The 20960-nt window shown below is 36.0% G+C and overlaps 1 protein-coding gene across 1 annotated transcript in view; it reads left to right on the top strand.

Moving 5' to 3' along the window:
* Prp8 (pre-mRNA processing factor 8) overlaps positions 1 to 20960 on the top strand; it is a 116443-nt gene that overhangs the window by 31856 nt on the left and 63627 nt on the right. The window contains exons 8-16 of the mRNA XM_083124178.1: positions 532 to 637; positions 4715 to 4862; positions 5865 to 6027; positions 6432 to 6649; positions 7774 to 8000; positions 10569 to 10778; positions 12476 to 12592; positions 13754 to 13960; positions 15659 to 15822. Coding sequence (XP_082980304.1) covers positions 532 to 637; positions 4715 to 4862; positions 5865 to 6027; positions 6432 to 6649; positions 7774 to 8000; positions 10569 to 10778; positions 12476 to 12592; positions 13754 to 13960; positions 15659 to 15822 — 1560 coding nt within the window. The remainder of the gene's footprint in view (positions 1 to 531; positions 638 to 4714; positions 4863 to 5864; positions 6028 to 6431; positions 6650 to 7773; positions 8001 to 10568; positions 10779 to 12475; positions 12593 to 13753; positions 13961 to 15658; positions 15823 to 20960) is intronic.

The following is a 20960-nucleotide window of genomic DNA, read 5'->3' as shown; positions in this document are numbered from 1 at the left end:
CATCTGATATCAATATCTTAATCCTATCCTTACAATAAACATGTTTTGCTTATTTGTTTACAAAGGGCACACCTTTTTAATTCTCTGGTAAGTGTAACATCCTGTATTTCTACCGATCCGATATAAAATTAGAAATTGCCCTTGAAGAACCTAAAAGTTTCATTGACCTCCTTAATAAATTGTTTCAAAGTGACTGCAGTGCAAAAGAAATTGCATATTTAGACATTTACTTTTTTGGAAAGTAAAGCATGGAGATTATCCATAAAAAATACAACAAAATGGCAGAATTTTGCACTAATTTATCAGATATTTATTGATATATCGGATCGGTAAAATAATCGGCAATTTTACCGATATACCGATACGCTGATATGCCTATATCGGCCGATACCGATAAACTGACGATTAATTGGTCCCATCCCTAGTATTTAGTGATTTTTTTTATGTTTAGCAAACATGTTTAATGTATCAAAACTTTATATTCAGGAATTTTCTAGTACGAGTCTTGACAATTTTGTATTTCTACTTCAGGTACCACGCACCAAATGTTGTGTACATCAAAACAGAGGATCCTGATTTGCCTGCCTTTTATTTTGATCCGTTGATCAATCCAATCTCTCATAGGCACTCAGTGAAGGTGAGTTTTTATGTTATTATTAGGACTTCTATGAACTAAAAATGACCGTAATATTAAAAATAATAAACCGTAATATTAAAAATAATAAATACACTTATGACCTAAAATTTCCATAAATAATGCTCCAATAGCAATTAAAATTTTTAATGAATTTTCTCATATAGCTTAGTTCATGGGGTGGATATTTTACAGAGGAAAAAGACAGTGAAGGGAAACAATTGAAAAATCCATGTTAAAGTATGTAGACATATTTATTCTAAATTATCCAAATAGCAATACTTAAGGTCACACATTTATCGTGAATAAAAGATCAAGATTTTAGTACAGAAACGAGGCAAAACTGTGATTAGCCAAAAGTGGCCGAAATGCGAAGTAAAATGAACGCAAATCAACCAACCAATCAATCAGGTTGCAATGTGCAGCAGGTAACTTTTCCTTTCTACCTGTCATACGAGGGGTTTTCTCTGTGGAATATGTCATTTATAAAGTGACGCAGCTTGACACTGAAGATGTGTAATATGGAAATGTACCACAAATTTTAAAATCTTGGGAAAGGTTGCCTTGGCTTCTTGTTGGCACTGGTTATATGTGGGTGTATTTTGTAATTGTCATATTTAGCCCCAAAAGTGTATTGAAGGTTTACAGATATCGTGTGCAATCACAACTCCACACTGTTCTGTTTTATGAACATTGAGCAATGATGAATGGCGTAGGGGTCCTGAAACCAGCCAGAGATGTGGGCTGGCACCTCACCTGCAGATGACCAAAGCCTGAGGCATTTGTTGCTGCAGGTGAAGGTGGATTCACGCTATCTGAGCCAAATTAATAACAAAATGTCACATTAATGCACTCAGTTGCAGATCATTTATTATTACAGGCATTTTACTGTCCCTTCTATGCATTTTTTTATGGTGTAGTGCAACAATTGGTTTAGTGTTGTTTTAATATTGTTTCTAGGTGTAAAACTTTCACATCGAATAACTGTTGTAAAGTTTAGAAATCAAAAATTTTATGACTCAATACATTTTAGGGATACCTGTATGGGAACTGAATAAATATTTGGGTACTGCATTGCACACAGAATTTGAAACATTAACTGAATAATACCCCTCAATTCTTTGAACACAATTGAATGGGCACGTGTAAGAAGGGAGTAAGTCCAAAAAGTAAATTTGTGGAAATCAAAAAAGAAAACTGTATAAGGTCTTTGATTAATTTCCTTCTTATTATTATTATTTCCGATTGAATTACATTTACACTTTTCAATTTCACAGAATAAATTTTACCATTTTTTGTAATTTACTTTTCAACTCTGTAACAGTAAGATTGAGGTTTTCCACATATTGTGGTTAAATGTTAATAATATTCACTTACAAAGCTTTCTACACATTGTCATTTTAGCACAAAACTTGCAGTATTGTTAGAGGCATGCAAATTTCGTTTTTGACGAAAGCACGAAATATGAAATAACATGCTGTAATGTGCATTTTTCATGTTTCTGAAAGGTGTGAGGTGCATTTTTCTACCCAGTTTTGTCACGAAATAATGCGAAATGAACTGCAAAATGCAAAATGTACTCTTAAACACGAGATTTACTGTTTATATCCAGACGCGATACTTTCTGAAGTCTGAAGTATCCTGTGAGTTATGCAATTCACGGAAAATTGATTAATTCTGCTGTAAATATTTGAGAAGCAAAAATGGACCACTTTACCCAGGAATAAATTTAATACTCTGGTAACTACATAAATGTGATTAGAAGGGGTAAGTTTATTTTGTGTAATAAGTGCAGTTTTTAAATCAAATTTAGGATTATATTCACAATTTTAAAACCAAAATGTCATTCTATATAGCACTTTTGATGTGATTATTCACCGCTATAACATCGAAATTATATTTTATTTACCGCTTTTGAACCCAAAATCGACTGTTTTTGTACCGAAATTTTGCTTTTTTATTTACCAAAAATATGTGCCTCAAAGTATTTTGCTGTGTTTTTTTGCGTGTAATTTTGAGAAAAATGTCAGTTTCACTGTATTTTACAATTCTCGGACACTGAGAACCTAGCTTGTTAAATTTCCTAAACATATCTTAGTCTTTTACTTTGCTTTCCACAACTTTTCACCACAATGTTTCAATTTTATTGTTAAAATGAACTACTTCCTTATCTACAAATTTTGTTTTTCTGGAGTTTTATTAATTTTTGTGGCCACTGCCACCATTCATTAGTTATGTCACTATTTATTACAGATTCAACCTATTACCATATTTACTCATGTATAATGAGCACTTTTTTCCCAAATTTTTGCACCCAAAAACTTTGGTGCGTATTATGCATGGAATATTTTTTTCATGTTTACGGAACCCTGTCATGTTAAATATCATTGTAAATCTTGAATTCTGTAGTTTATGAGCGGTGGCTCAGTTGGTAACGCGTCTGACTACCATGCTCAAAGTCCCGGGTTCGATCCCCGGCCGGTTCAAATCCGGGAACTTTTCTAACGGTGGAAGCGGCCCCGGCGCCTACCCAGCGTCGAATAAGATGGATACCTGGGGTAAACCCTGGGGGGTAAAGGCAGTCAGGGGCGTGATGCTGATCACATCACCCCCACTCACGACCGGATCAAGAAAGTGTGGGGCGTTACCCCCACACCCCCTATACGCCTTAATGGCGTGGTGCTATGCACAGGGGAACACTTTTTTTTTTTTTGTAGTTTATGAATATGGCAACAGTATTCCATTCAAGATGGCGACACTAATGTGAATGCAGTTGAAATAAACTGATCACAAAATGAAGGAATGTTCTGATTTTTGTGGTACTTTGGATGAAAGAAAATTAATAATTAATACATAATTAAATGTATATATTATTAAAATAATACTAATATAATATTTTATTAATAATAATAATTGAAATGTATTACTGGCCAAATAATATGACACATATGGATTGTGTAAATGCCTTAATGAAACAAATCTTCTTCTCCTAACTGCTAGTTTGATAGTCCTAGTTTGATAGCCTCTTATAAATGTTACGTCAGTCATGGAAAAAGTATATAGGTTTTTTTTTTTTTTTTTGAAAAGTAGAGAAAATGAGCAAAACCATGTATAAAAGTTTAAAGCCCATTTTCCACGATCTTTCACTTTGTAATATAATGTTGTGCAACACGAAAATCAGTGCCATTCTGGCAGACTTCGAGCACGCTCTTCCCATCACATTGGATGTGTATCAGCGGTATTTGTTGGGTGAGAAATAACAGAAAATAACTTCCCGAGTGCTGCAAATCCATAATGTAATTTTGATCTCCCTTTCTACTATTACAGAATAAATAAGGTGATTAAAGAGTGAAAGTTTTGGGATGCTAAACACAGTGGAAAGAGAGGGGGGAGGTGGCATAGGTTGGTGACTTACTGTTTAAATAGGTCCTCTTGGTCCACATAGCAACAGGTGATTCATTGAATAGGTATGATCTCACTAGCTCTTGATTGGCATAGCAACAGCTTTTTGACCTACAACTAAGAAAGCTATTTCTTGAACCGGATTGCATTATACACGAGATAAATTTTTTTGTCACTTTTCCCCATCAAAAACCAGGTTGCGCATTATACACGTGTAAATACGGTAATCCAGTACCTTTACTGCTTTTTTTTTTTGTTATGCATGCTATTTGTAGTAAAGTTTGTTTTGTATGTATGCATATATGCAGAGACATGTAGCAAATTTGTATATGGGAAAATCTTAGCACACACAAAATATTGCATAAGTTATGAAACTTCATAAGCCATGCAAAAGACCCAGGTCCGATTCTTAGGGTGGGTGATCTAAGGTCTGAATTTTCCCACCTTGTCCTTGCATGGAGCTGCTGTGGGGTTCACCCATCCTAAATGGACACCCAGAAGTAATCCTGAAGGATATAGGTGGCTGGAACATGGTGCTGATCACATCACCTCTGAAAAATCCCCTTCCGTGCCTTTATTTTGTGTGTGTAAGTTCAACAATTGCCAATAATGCCTCATATATTGTATTATGCAAGGTTTGTGGAATGTCACATTTTAAATTTTGTCTTTTCTCCACAGGGAACAGAACCATTGCCTGATGATGATGAAGAATTTGAGTTGCCCGAAGAAGTTCAGCCATTCCTGCAGGAAACCCCCCTTTACACTGACAACACAGCCAATGGCATTGCACTGTTGTGGGCACCCAGGCCATTCAACATGAGATCAGGTTAGTCTTTTATAACTTGTGATTTTTAATCAATGATTTATTAGTCCTACCTGCTTACAGGACAGATCTGCTCCACATCTAAACTTCCAGATTGTTCATTTTGATCTGGTTTTATAATTGTGATCTGATTTTACTTTTGTTTCTTAGAAGAATATTTCTTCATAGTTCGGCACTTAAATAAAATTTTTAAAAATTGTGTCGGCCAGCCATATTTCCTACCATCTCTGGATTGAATTTTTGTTTTAGATATTTTTAACCTTTTCTATGTGAGTTGTATTTAAATCATGCTAGTTTTAAGCAAGGGACCTCATGAAGCATATATGACTCAAATGTCTCTTTACCTTGGCAGCCTCATGGTGCACAGGCATGCTACCATGCTATAACATACATGTTACGTGAACAGTGTCCCCATGGGACAAAATTTTCCAGATGACTCGTGAAAATCTTATTTAGTGATGCTGTTATTGAATAGATAATGTTTATTTATTTTTGCCTTTAAATTTCACTTAAACCTGACAAACAAACAAAAAAAATCACTCCTGAACAGTTTTCAAGTTTTTCTGATTGTGCATTTGGCCTCAAATTATTGCTGGCCAGCTCCTCGAACAATATCGATACAATAGTAATGACAGTGTCATGTTACAAATTACAAAATACTCAATGCTCAGAAAAAAAGCAGTAACAATTCTCGAAGAAACAATATGCTGTGAGCCAAATGTAACTCACATGGCGTGCAGCTTCATAATTGATTCTAGCACTGCATGAGTTGCATATGACTGACTCACACATAAAATAAAAAATATTTTATGTAATCATTGGAAAACATATTGTTTTCAACGTTTTTATTATATTCTCATAATATGACATCGTTGCTCCATTGATTTTTTTCATTTTTCTATTGTGTCAGGCATACTGATTACCCTTACCTATGCTTACATAAAAAAATGTGCATTTTAATCATGTTTTCATAATGAATATTAATATGGTATTTTCTGTTAACAGGTCGGACAAGAAGGGCAATAGATGTACCATTGGTGAAGCCCTGGTATAGAGAGCATTGTCCCCCTGGGCAGCCTGTGAAGGTGAGAGTGAGCTACCAGAAGCTGTTGAAATACTATGTGCTGAATGCGCTGAAGCATCGACCTCCTAAACCTCAGAAGAAGAGGCAAGTTACTATTTTGTGTATTCTTTTACATTTCCATTTTCCAATATTACACTTTCAATCTTCGTGGTCCTAATAAAGTAGAATGTTATAAACTTTTTTGGTGGGCATTTTAAGTTGTTTTCTTTCTTCCCCTTAAAAACTTAAAATCTATATGTGATGGGCCTCCTTGGTGGCATAATGGTAATGCCGTTGCCTTATAATCAAGGGGTCCAGAGTTCAATACCTGGTGGAGGCACATTGCATTGTGGTTCGGATCCAACTTTAAACTGAAGGTCCAAACTTTCAACAGTGGATCACATGAATTTCCCTGAATGTTGTTGGAACCTAAGACCACTTCATTAAGAATATGATTTCTAATTAGTGTAGTCTAGTGTTTTTTGTAAACCCCTCTTTTTACATTCCAGGTATTTGTTCAGATCCTTCAAATCTACCAAGTTCTTCCAAACAACCACCCTCGACTGGGTGGAGGCTGGTCTTCAGGTCTGTCGTCAAGGGTACAACATGTTGAACCTTCTGATCCACCGGAAAAATCTCAACTACCTGCATCTGGATTACAACTTCAATTTGAAACCTGTGAAGACTTTGACCACCAAAGAGCGGAAGAAGTCAAGATTTGGTAATGGTAAGTAGGATATTTGGTTTTAAATAATTTGAGAAATGTAAGATTTCTTGAGTGGCTCACATTACATAAAATACCATAGAAACACAACTCATGAGTGCCTGTCACAATACTGCACTCCATTATACTTTCCAAAACTAATATGCTCTCTGTGATCAAAAGTTTAAAAGTAGGAAGTTGCATATCAAAATTGCTTTAAGTGAGCTAATCATGTAGATGGAAAGGAGGTTCATGTAGTCTTTTTTTTTTTATTATTTTAATGTGAAAAGTACTATCCAGATGAAAGCTAAGCTAGGTCCTGTTCATGGAAAATAACTTCTTTCATTTTAAAACACTCACTCATGGGTTTGCTGAATTTAAACTAGGATTGAGCCTATGCTGGTGCCAGTGCCAATACTTGTACTCTCTCTCGCTGATACCGAGATTAATACTTTGAAATTGTAATATTTCAAAGCATTTCAATATGTTCTCCATTGGAAATATATCATATATCATAGAAATCAACCAGATTTTTGCATTAAACTATTTATAATTTCACATGAGAGAATTGTTTAATCACAGATTGCATTTCTCTCCACAATGCTCTTGCAAAAATAATTAAGATTATTCATTTTGCATAATTCCAAGGATATTGATACTCTGTGAGTGTCACGAGACATTCTTGCAAAACTATCGGCTGGTGTCAGCAAATAAATTGCTTTCCAATACCACAGGTATCTCAGCCCTAATTGAAACACTGCAGCAACTGCCTAAAAGAGGTGACAACTTCATACACAATATAAATTATTTTTGAATGATTGAAGATTGAAAGAGCAATAACAGACATGGGGATCTAAACTGGACGTATTTACATCTTTCATGAGTATTTTAGCATGAAGGAACTTTGTGCCTGATGGGTGCTGCGTTTTTTCACGACCAGAAGTGAGTTGGAAACCTTGTTTATCAAACCACCCTTGTAATACATAAATTAGTAATCATGACTAAACTTAGCCATTCGGTACTGAAAGAGTGAGAAGAAGTAGTCTGAAGAACCTTTATTGATTTTAATGTACAGGTTTAGGGAATTTAATCGTCCGTGAATTGGTAACACTGTACAACTAGACAGTGATGATGATTTTATTTTTCAGCGTTCCACTTGTGCAGAGAAATCTTGAGGTTGACCAAACTGATCGTGGACTCTCATGTGCAGTATCGATTGAACAATGTTGATGCATTCCAATTGTCCGATGGACTGCAGTACATCTTTGCTCACGTGGGACAGCTGACTGGAATGTACAGGTACAAGTACAAGCTCATGAGGCAGATTAGGATGTGCAAGGACCTCAAGCATCTGATCTACTACCGGTTCAACACAGTAAGTAGCTATAATTGTTTAATAACATTAATCTGGCATGTTCAGATGTTCCTGTTAACTTATGTATTTATTCATGAGCATGTAACATGTAATTACTGTTATTTTTAAGTTGTTTTTTTTTAAAAAAATTTTTCTTACTTTCTAACTTGTTATACGTTACTGATGGCATTGTTGACTTGTAATTTAGAGGTTCTAGGTTTGTTCCTTTGTGGAGGCAGTTTGCACAAGGTTAGGATCCTACTAGAAACTGTAGATGCAGTCCTGATTAGCTTATCTGAATGTAAAGTGGGGTTGCAAGAAGCAAATCGCCTATTGTTAGGGCTGAGGTAATACCACTTGGACCCCATACAATTGCCAACATTCTTACTGATTCACACCGATACCGATAATTGGAAATCAGAACAATTTAAAGTAGTTAAACATATAGTCTAGTAGTTTATATCCGTCTACTAGAATTTCGCTTTAATATATTTGCAATTTCACGTAAGATATTCAATTAATTCCAAAGCCATTTCTTTCCACAATTACATTACCAAAATAATGAAAGTTATGCATGTTACATAATTTCCAATTTTAGATTCTGTAAAAGCGTCACATTTTTGCAGATCCTGCGAGTAATTCAGACTTCGGAAAAGTATTGACTGGTATCCATAAATAATTTTGAAACAGTATACTATGGTACATTCGTTGTTTCGGGGAATGAGGTGATATTGATCTTGGTTAGAGATGTGAAGAAACAATAACAGGGTGTCTACCAGTCAAGAATGCAAAGAAAGTCAAGAAATCAACAGGTAGGTCAAGAAAGTCCAGAAAAAGTCAAGAAATTATGCTTGTGGTGAAGAATTTTTTGCTATTTTTTACAGTATCGTACCTGTACTGAGGTTTAAAAAAATTGAATATTTGGAAATCTAAAATTGTGTTGAGTTGTGGTTATTATTTGTTCACTCTGTTTCTTAATAATTACATTCTTCTATGCATGTAGTTTTGTAACATTAAATAAAGTAATGTGGCCATTACCCATCCAGGATGAAGCCTGGAGCATCAGTTTTTACAAGAATGAATAATTAAATCAAGTCCAAATCTCTTGTTAAAGTTTTCATCTTAACCGACCTTGTGGTAGGGGTTTTCCATTAACCTCTTAACTGGGTAATTTCCTCGTCGAAAGCCCAATCTGCCCTGGGAATTTTTGTTGATAAATTGATGAATTTCGTAAACCAATATTTTAGTTAATATTTCTGTGCTCCATGGCATACCATTTAGGTATTGTTTATTCTTTTATTGGTCCTTGTACTTTTTACAATATGCGAGATTTACAACTACAATATATCTTGGATTTCCTCAGCAGGAAAAACACGCCGTCGTTTCCGATTTACCTGAGCCATTATTGCATACGCGATAGAACTGAACGTCGGGCTGTGTTCGTTGCTTCCCGCTAACTCTAACAGTTACAACAGTCTGGAAGTCAGAGCCATCTGGTGAAACAAAGAAGAAAGTAATTTTACGAAGTATCTCGTCATACACAACAGATATCAGCAGTAAGAACATGAGAACGTAGTATCCCGTCATGCCCATTATAAATCAGTAGTGCCAGAACGGAGTATTACGTCATACCCAGTCAAGAGGTTAAATAAAAATACCTATTTTCTAAATTTCGCAAGTATGCCTAAGTAGGGGGCGATTAAATAAAATGTTAAGAAAAGGGTTGAAGGTCAAGAAAAATAAAAGACAGGTCAAGAAAAAGTCATGAAAAGTCAAGAATTTTGGATTTGTAATTTTTGTAGACACCCTGAATAAGTTTATCAGTTCTGATCTAATTGCTAGAATTTTTTTTCCATTCTGATAGACACGATGTTTTAAAATTGAAACACAAAGGTGCATTTTCAGCATTCTTAATATAAATGCATTTAAAAATGTTTTTTTTTTGCATTATAAATACCACCGTAGATGTTAAACTGGTCAGGATCAGTTGTGAGAGATTGAGAACTTTACAGGAAAATATAATTTAAAAGTCATGCAGCTACTGTAGGTTGTTTCCTTGCAGATCAACAGTACTACGACCGTCCTCTTTTCTCTGTTCACTTTTGCTCGATTGCAAGAATAGAGTTAGACTTCCTTATGTGGGTTTTTACCTTTCAGGCTGGTACCTGTCTACGTACATACGTTTTATAATGTACTATGAAATTTCATGCTTTAGCTTTAGTGGAAATCAGCTTTTTCACACACCTAATACCAATATATCGGTATTGGAAGTATCAGTTCCATCATGATATCACCTATTAAATTTTCAGCATACGCTCAGGTTTGAAATGTATTGGTTGGCATTTGCAAATATATTCAAGCAAACCTTTTCTTCTTTTGGATGATGGACGAGTTTTGTCCACACACAGGCTATGCAGGAATAGTCTGACTGTTGAACCACTTGGGAAGATACTTCCTTTACGTATGTTATGTTAGTGTAGGTTCAGCAATATGTCTCAGGAAATGCGATAATTGAATGCTGCACACATATCGCCAAAAAGAGAAATGGACATTTTATATGAAGCTCCTTTTCTTTCTTTTTCCCAACAGGGACCAGTGGGAAAAGGCCCAGGCTGTGGATTCTGGGCACCTGGTTGGAGAGTGTGGCTGTTCTTCATGAGGGGCATCACTCCGCTCTTGGAGAGGTGGCTGGGGAATCTGCTGTCCAGGCAGTTTGAAGGTCGCCACTCAAAAGGTGTGGCAAAGACTGTGACCAAGCAGCGAGTTGAGAGTCATTTTGATTTGGAGCTGCGAGCTTCTGTAAGTATTCAGATCAATATCTATATTTACTACAATTTTTTCCCAATATTTCTAATTTGCTATGTATATTTTAGTATGGGACATTAATTGTTACATGTTTTTCATTTATCATTAAATTTGCTGATTGTTTTTACTGATATAAAATATATTGATAACTAGGTGCATATTTATGGTGATTGAAATTTTGGTATTAACACTGGACACATTTCAAGAACAATATATAAAATGGCATTTTGTGTATTACAGTGGTAAAATTTGTTTAATGTGTGTGTTGCTTCATTGTAAAAAAATTAAAGATGGTGTTATAATGAAAAAAGTTTCAAATTGAATTGAAAAATACACTAATTAAACAAAAGTTTCCATTTGAATATCACATTTGTAGTCTTGACCTAAGTGAAATGTAAGGAAGTGACACCTTTTCAAGTTTCTCGGGTTTCAGAAAATACATGCTTTAGATGAAATGCTCTTGTATTTTTAAATTTCTGCCATCATGCATATTTGTACATTTACAGTAGGGTTACATATTTATAGTGAATAAAATACTAAGATTTCAATACAATAACTGGGCCCATTTTGGTATCAAAAGCCATACAAAAAATGGTGTTTCCTTGTTAAGAATGGTGAATATATTTCTAAATTTGATTTTGAAACTATGCTTATTACACAAAATAAACATTTCCTTTCCAATTGTTCATTTATGCAGTTTTCAGAGTATTAAGTTTATTCCTGTGTAAGGGAGTACATTTTTGCTTCTCAGATTTTTACTGGAGATTTTTAAAAAAATGTTATTTGCATAACTCTCAGGATAATTCAGACTTCGGAAAGTTTTGTCTGTAAATGAAATCTTAATTTCGTGTTGAAGAGTTCACATATTGTACTTCATTTTGCACCATTTCATGACAACACATTACAGGAAAACGTACCTCATACCTTTCAAAAACATAAAAAAGGAGCATTACAATGTGTTATGCATGTCTCTATTTCTTAAATTAAGGAGAATATTTGCTGAATGTTAGAACTAATTCAGATTTTTTTTTTGTATAGTAATTTTTAGGGATGGGACCAATTAATCGGTACTCTATCGGTATCAGCCGATATAGGCGTATCGGTAAAATTACTGATTATTTTACCGATCCGATATATCTATAAATATCTGATAATTTAGTGGAAAATTCTGCCATTTTGTTGTAATTTTTATGGATAATCTCCATGCCCTAATTTCTAAAAAAATAAATGTCTAAATATGCAATTTTTTTCCCACTGCAGTCACCTGAAAATAGACATTTATTAAGGAGGTCAATGAGCCTTTCAGGTTCTTCAAGGACCATTTCTAATTTTATATCGGATCGGTTATCGGTATCAGTAAATTTTATATCGTTACTTTATCGGTATCGGCCAAAATTTCATATCGACTCATCCCTAGTAATTTTATTAAAAATTTGATTTTGATTATTTGCATAATTTTATCAAAATATTACCTGCATTTTGACCAACAAAGTCACATGCCTCTATCAGCTGATATCAATAGGGTACTGATCAATTGGTCTCAACCCTACATTTTAAAATAGCAGCATACACAGGCTGCTCTGCTGTAAGTTGTGGCTAGTTGTACATTCCACTGTACAACCATTGTAGATCTTTACTGTAACAATATTCAAGCAACAATTTGCATAACAATTTTTTTTGTTTGTTTGCAGGTGATGCATGATATTGTGGACATGATGCCCGAGGGAATAAAGCAGAACAAAGCAAGAACAATTCTGCAGCATCTCTCTGAAGCATGGAGATGCTGGAAGGCCAACATCCCCTGGAAAGTAAGTGTTTGATACAAAGATTGTAGCATTTTTTTATTCAATGATTCTAGTAATGGAGACAAGTTATATAATATATGAATAGAGTTTGAATCTATAACATCTAAAGAGGTTGTTAGTATAGAAGAGTATGCCTTTTTCAGATTCATGCAGGTAATTGTATGCTTGATAATTATTTGCAGAAGGTACAAGTTTGTTTCATGGAAATGTTGAGAAAATTAAGTTGTATCACAGAAGGAACAGCTATGTTAATCTAACTTCACAATATGTCTGATAAATTTATAATTCATGATTGGTTGAGGAAGGACATGCTTTACTTACTTAATTTTCCTTTCAAATTTCCTGACTTCTGTGAGAGGTCCTGAGTTCGTATCTCGACATAGGTCTTCTTTTTGAGTGTCCTTTCATCGATTTCATCATATTATCAATCACCCTCATCATTGTGATTGGCCAAAAGTGGATGAAAAGAGACTAAGATAAAAGAGAATCACATTTTTTAAAAAAATCCTTAGAATATGCTTTCCTGAAGGCAGAAGTGTCTAATAGACTAGTGTTAAATGGTGTAATTTGTGTGTTATTGTATGCATATGGCATTGACATGGAAGATGGTAAATATAGAAAAAGGGTACATGATATTTGAGAAACGTAATATTAAGAAACCTGTAGAAAGGCTGAAATAAAGGTATTAAGTTGAACCTTAAAATAATAATTTATGTTAACATTGGATTAATCTTGTCCACAGTAGGGACAGATGGAAGACTTTTATTTCAACATTTAATCTTCTTGTTAAGAATGCCAGTGTGTTAATTATAAATTTATTCGACTACTGAAGCGGGGGTACTAAAAAAGCCATAGATTTCAGTTCTGATACTTGGAAATTGAAATAATCTCAAATTCTTAAAAATATTTATAATTTTTAAAATCTAATTTTAATTGGAACCATACCATATCAATATACTAGTGTTTTGCGATGAAATATTGATAATTTCACATTAGCAAAAAGCATCTCATCATACCAGACAGAAAAAGTACTGATTGGTGTCAGCAATTACATTTAAACTGGTACTTCCCGATATCAGTACCATTGGTATTGTCCAATACTGATACTTGCAGAAGAAATGTTTGTAATGCAATCAAATAACATATGCATTTCTTACTTCGTAGGTTCCTGGCCTGCCAACTCCCATTGAAAACATGATATTGAGATATGTAAAAATGAAAGCTGATTGGTGGACCAACACTGCACACTACAACAGAGAAAGAATTCGCCGAGGTGCAACGGTTGATAAAACTGTATGCAAGAAGAATCTGGGAAGGCTGACCAGACTGTACCTTAAAGCTGAACAGGAGAGGCAACATAACTACCTGAAGGTTTGTAGTGGTGAAACGAAATACAATGTAATAAATAAAGCTTTTGTAAGATTTGTGCATATGCATTAACTGTTTGTGTAATACAATGGTATCTCAATGATGCGAGGCTTAAAAATTTAAAATACAGTAAAGAGGTGGTGAAAATATAGCATTTAGCTGTATTTGAACTGTAAAGGATTAAGTGTACAATGAAGATAAAATTAAATTAGCAATCCACTGTATTAATCTTATTTTTATCGGTTATGGGACAGATTTTTCTGTACTCTAATATCAGTATAGTAAACTCCAGTGCTCTAGTCAGTACGTCATCTGACTCCCACTTGGGAGCTCCTTGGTGGGGGTGAATCTGGTTTTGGTATTTGGTATAAGGTTGCTCAATAAATTGGTTGAAAAAAAAAAAAAAAAAGTGGGTGTGTAGGGTTCTACCTCCATATCTTCCTTTGTGCCATAGGCTTGTGAACTTTCATTTTTTTTACCCATAATTATAACTAGATATAGGCATATCAGTGTATTGGCTTACTGAAAATTTTACCAGTCTTATATATGTATCAAGAAATATCGTATTTATGCATGTATAATGCGCGTGCATAATGCTCACTGTGGTTTTTGATTGGGAAAAGTAACAAACAATCTCTATCTCATATATAATGTGCAGTACAATTCAGGATCAAATAATGGCTTTCTTAGTTGTAATTGTAAAGCTGTTGCTAGAATAATTATGTCCTATTATTTCTCGCCCAATAAATACTGCTGATACATGTCCCAAGTGACGGGAGGGGCATGCTCAAATTCTGCCAGAACTGCGTGGCACTGCTCTTAGTCTTTTCTCCGTCACCAAATTTCACTTTATAACTGTCACCAAATTTCACTTTATAACAATATATTTTTTAAAGAAATATTATTATCGAAGAAATCCAACCTGGTAATTTGTATTTGCGCCTATTGATATATACGTTTTATATGAAGTGACATGGTAAAAACATGTATGGTTTTAATGTTGGCTGTCCGAATTATTCTGTGCATAATATGCACATATGCACCACAGTTTCCGGGGATTTTTTTTTTTGGGAAAAAGTGCACATTTAGGGATGGGACGATATGAAATTTTGGCCGACACCGATAAAGTACCGATATAAAATTTACAGATACCGATAACCGATATTCTACCAATCCGATATAAAATTAGAAATGGTCCTAGAAGAACCTGAAAGGTTCATTGACCTCCTTAAAAAAATGTGTGTTTCAAAGTGACTGCAGTTCAAGAGAAATTGCATATTTAGATATTTACTTTTTTTAAAAGTAGGGCATGGAGATTATCCATAAAAATTACAACAAAAATGGCAGAATTTTGAACTAAACTATCAGATATTTATCGATATATCGGATCGGTAAAATAATCGGTAATTTTACCGATACACCGATATGCCTATATCGGCCGAAACCGATAGAGTACCGATTAATCAGTCCCATCCCTAATATTAATGAACCATTCATGCTCTTCAAGGGTCATTTGCAATTTTATATCAGATCGGTAGAATACTTCTTGTTGGTATTGATTTTTTATAGGTATTTTATTTGCATCAGTAAAAGTTCGTTATTGTTTGTGTGGTAGACAATCACCTTTTTTAAGGCTTAGCATTTTTAAGTTATGTAATTACTATTGTGATTGTGTAATTATTAGACATACTTTTATTTCAGGATGGTCCCTACATATCTCCTGAGGAAGCTGTGGCAATCTACACAACCACTGTTCATTGGTTGGAATCCAGAAGATTTGCTCCAATCCCATTCCCCCCATTGTCATACAAGCATGACACAAAGCTGCTTATATTGGCTTTGGAAAGGCTCAAGGAAGCATACAGGTATTTTTATTTCTACCAGGTGTATAAGCTTAAATCTGCTGTTTGCTCATAGATGGTGTTAGTGAGCGTAAGAAGCTACCATGGGCACGCCATACCTGGTGTTTGTATGAGTTGGACATCTGCCAACACGAATCAGTGCACATCGTCAGCACGTGCAGACAACAACAGACAGTGTTCCTGTGGTAAGCATGTCTAGTTTTGTGCCAGAAAAAGAGCATATGCGGGAAGCTCTGCTTTTCTGCTTCCATTTGAAGAAATCGGCTGCCGAATCGCATCGAATGCTTGTGGAGGCCTATGGTGACAGTGCTGTATCGGAAACAACGTGCAGGGATTGGTTTCGTCGGTTCAAAGATGGCAATTTTGACCTGAGCGACAAGAAGCTTGCAAATCGGCCCAGGAAGGTTGGGGACCATCAATTGCAGGCTCTTTTGGACGAGGACGATACCCAAACGCAAAATATGCTTGCCGAGCAATTGGGTGTTACTCAAGCAGCCATTTCCATGCGTCTACGTGCCATGGGAAAGGTTCAAAAGATCGGAAAATGGGTGCCGCATAAATTGACCGATTGGCAGCTGGAGAGATGCCAAAACACATGAGAAATCTTGCTTGCCAGACAAAAAAGAAAGTCTTTCCTGCATCGGATTGTGACTGGCGATGAAAAGTGGATCTATTTCGAGAATCCTAAACGCAAGAAATCGTGGGTTGATCGTGGTCAACCATCAACATCTTCCTCGAGACCAAATCGCTTCGGCCGGAAGACGATGCTGTGTGTTTGGTGGGATCAACAGGGTATCGTCTACTTTGAGCTGTTGAAACCTGGTGAAACTGTCACTGCCCACCGCTACCACCAACAACTGATCAAATTGCACCGTGCTCTGTGTGACAAAAGGCCGGATTATCAACAAAGACATGACAAGCTGACTTTCCTCCACGACAACGCCCCATCGCACACGTCAAGACTGGTCCAAAACTACTTGGAGACACGCAACTGGGAGGTGCTACCCCATCCCGCCTATTCACCAGACTTGGCCCCTTCCGACTACCATCTGTTTTCGTCGATGGGCCACGCCCTCGGTGAGCAGCACTTCGATTCGTATGAAGACGTCCGAAAATGGCTTGATGAGTGGTTTGCCTCGAAAGAGAAGGACTTTTTTGGCGTGGTATCCACAAATTACCTGAGAGGTGAGCAAAATGTGTAGCTCGCGAGGGCAAGTATTTTGAACAAATTTCTTGTTGCTTTCTATGAACAAACCATGTGTTTTTCTGACAACAAAACAGCAGATTTAAGCTTATACACCTGGTATAATTATAGCAGAGAGAGACATGTTTGTGGAAAGTTTTTTTCTTCTATTTTAATAAATCTGACATCATTGACATCTTTATGACAGACCTTGGGAGTCAGTTCTATCTGCGACAACCTCCATGGCGGAATGGTTAGCACAGCACACCTAATAAAGGAGTTGTCTATGGGACTGGACTTTTGAATCACCCCGTATTTCTTAAGAGCTGGGAATGTAAACATCACCTTTATGTACATTAATTCAAACAATATTTATTTTTCATTTCTGTTAGATTTTTAGTTTCAAATTGTATAGGAATTTACCTATCAAAATATGTTATGCATTACCTAACCTACCCTACCCTACTCTTTAACTTAATCTAAATCTAACGCAACTCCAGATCCCATTGGCATCCTATTTTTAAATTTTGTACACTTATTGAGTAATAGTGTGTGTGACATTTTTTTGGAAAAAAAATAAGATACCCATTTTTGAGAAAATGGCTACCAAATTTTCTTGACACCACCTTCAATTTTTCTCTTACCCTGACATAGGCATGCTACATCTCGTGTGAAGGAGCCCTTCAAGACCTTTCTAATGCCGTTTGAATCACTTCTATATGTGCCCTTAATGCCAAAATATTTGAATTTATAGTTAACAAGATGTTGGAAAAATAGTGAAAATTGCACTGTAATTTCGGAGAACCAAAAAATTTGGATGTACAACTTTGCATATTTTCCTACGAGGTGGCTCTTTTCAGCATGTGAAATTTCAAATTAATATGTGAGGTTGAAAAGTGCCTCTTCATTGGTTGATTTCACATGGAATGGACCAATTGTTAGGAATCTGATTTGACATGAGTGGGAACCATAGACAAACTACTAAAGGAGACATGTTAACTCAATGTTAAATTGTGTGCCTTTCATCACTCCATGATGTCATCGGCGATGCTAGTGACATCTAGCAAAGATTTTAAGGAACAACTAGTTTCTAAATGCTCATGCTAGATGGCGGGCTGCAGAGGTCAGAGAAAGTGGGAGAGGGGTTGGGGTGGAAGAAGGAGTGGCGAGTTGAGGTACACAGATTTATTTCAAATTCAAAAGTGTTCTTTTCCTATACAGCTTTAAATAACCTACTGTGATTATGATCTTCCCTTCAGTGCAAGCATAAGAGAATAAACTTCTTTTGTAGGTATAATTATGATAACAAGTGTGTAGTGTACAGCATCCTCTCAATTATTGTAGTTGCTTATGATTACAAGTTCCAAGACAAAGCAGTCTACTTGTAACACGTGTCCGTCGTCATCCTTGTAGAACTGACCGAGCCCAGGTTGGTCGTTTCAAATTCAAACCTGTGCGTTGATCGAATGTTGCTAACTCTTCCCACAGAAAATTAGCTGAGCACTAGATGGTAAATGCATTATGAAAATAAATATCCATGTAAAGCGCTACGTAATATAAGATTTATATTATGTACAATCAGCAAATATTAATGATTGGAATGGTGCGCCTCCCCGATGGTGTAGTGGTAAGGTAATGAAGGTGTGTCAGGTTCGATACCCATTGGAATCACGAAGCTTAACATTTTTATATGGGGGTAGGCATTGCTCGAAGTGAGGGAGATGCAGGGGAATGGTATCCCCCAGCTATAAAAAAAATCGTAAAACTTCCCCCGGTTCATTAAGATTTGACACCCACAATACTAGATCCAGGAGCAACGAAAAATCTGTTGAAACCAGGCCGGTTTGGTAGGTATGCCAGAGACCCAGGTTCGAGTCCTGGCCGAGCCTGCATTTTTCACTGAAATTCTCCTTGTCACCATATTAAACCCCAGCTAACTCCAAGGCTTGAAACATCCGCCAACACCCAGCTAACATTTTCCATTTCCGCTCTGGGTGTCTGCTCAAGCCTTTGGGTTAATTGTGGGATGTTCCTATGTTTTAAAATATTGACAGGTGGGGGATGCTTTTTGTAAATATTCCAGTCAGGGATACCCCCTTCCCACACACACATCGCTCTCTACTTCGAGCACAGTCTGATTCAGGTCCCACTTTAACCTACAGGGCCAGACCCCATTAACCTATCTGTATAAAGTGGATTTAAACTCAAAACTCGTGGTCGTGAGACACTTTGTTGCACGGGAACGGAAAAGATGCGTTGTCAATGATGATAATTTCTGGGGACCTTCTGCGAAAGCTTTCCTGTTCTAAAAAAGTTCCATTTAACTAGGGTCAGGAATTGAATGTTATGGTTGGCTTCACTGCCCTTACTTAGCCTACGCCTGCCTACAGAAGCCAAGTATCAATCCTTTTTTGGCAAATAGTTTCTTAGAATCTTTCATAGATGTCAGTAGCATCGCCAGAGCAGACGAAGGGAACAGAATATGTCATTAAGTTTTACCACAATCGTGGGAACCCAGCCAGAATAATGAGTACTGCAAGTTCCTTGGCTTCTGATTCAGAATTCCATGGGTCTTGGTCCTGAACATGACCATCTGATGGAAATCTGATCTGGCTCTTGCAACCCAACAGAAATATGAGAATCGCAAGTTGAAAGGTCTGGGATGTAGGGAATATGTGAAATATTGTCCCACTTGAACCTTTGTGTGTGTCCGTTCATTAGGGATGGGCCGATATGAAATTTTGGCCGATACCGATAAACTACCGATATAAAATTTACCAATACTGATAACCTATATTCTACCGATCCGATATAAAATTAGAAATGGTCCTTGAAGAACCTTAAAGGTTCATTGACCTCCTTAACAAATGTGTGTTACAAGGTGACTGCAGTGAAAAAGAAATTGCATATTTAGACATTTACTTTTTTAGAAAGTAGGGCATGGAGATTATCCATAAAAATTACAACAAAATGGCAGAATTTTGCACTAAATTACGAGGGCCGCACTGAAAGTTTCGGGAAAATGACATAAAGAAGAAGAATGAAAGTACATCAATTTTTTATTGCTTTTCAAAATATTCACCCTTTACAGCAATGCATTGTTTCATGCGATGGAACCAATTGTTGAAACAGTTATGCCAGTCTGAAGTTGGTACCTGCGAGACATGCATTTCGTATGCTTCGATAGCCTCTTCGGCTATCCTTAAGTGGCAGAACGACAGTGAAATAAATGAAAGTACAAAATACTTTGTTCTTGTACTTAAAATTTAAAGTTGGGAAGTAAGAAGTTTAAACTTGGATGTTTAAATGTTGTTCAAGTATTACGTACATAAAATTTTGTGTTTCCACGTTGCACAATTAGATAGTTATGATACGTTCAATCGCCTGTATTATTATACTTTTAAACGTATTATTATATTTATTAATAATAACTTAATAATACTCAGTGGTGAACAATGGGACTCGGTGAAGTTCACAGACTCCTCTCAGGTACAGGGATAGTGTTAGGCAAAGACAATATTCACAGCACAGAGAAATAAAACCACTTTGCTGCAGTAGATAAACTAAAAGGTTTTATTATTTATTTATGGCAATTATAATGCGAATATACTTGAGACAAAGGCGAGGATTTCTCTTTTGTCGATGAATTGACTCAAGTAAAACGCATAAACTCAATGCGTGTCTATCGGCATGCCTATGATCACATAGACCTAGCTTGCACCCCGAACTACCACACCAAGAGATATGCAATAATAACTGAGCCAATATTTACTCTTTAGCCTTTTATTTTCAAATTAATTTTTAGGCTAGCTTTATTATTGAATGTAGAATGGTTGCAGTATTGTGCATAACATCAATGCAAGGCTATCGGCGTACCTATGATCACATAGGCCTAGCTTGCGCCCCGAACTACCATACCAAGATGTATGCACAACACCGAGGAGTCCTTTTTAAGTTT

The sequence above is a fragment of the Lepisma saccharinum genome, chromosome 6 (assembly GCF_977018435.1).
Source record: "Lepisma saccharinum chromosome 6, izLepSacc3.1, whole genome shotgun sequence".
Classification (NCBI taxonomy): domain Eukaryota; kingdom Metazoa; phylum Arthropoda; class Insecta; order Zygentoma; family Lepismatidae; genus Lepisma; species Lepisma saccharinum.
This window is presented reverse-complemented; position numbering and strand designations above follow the sequence as displayed.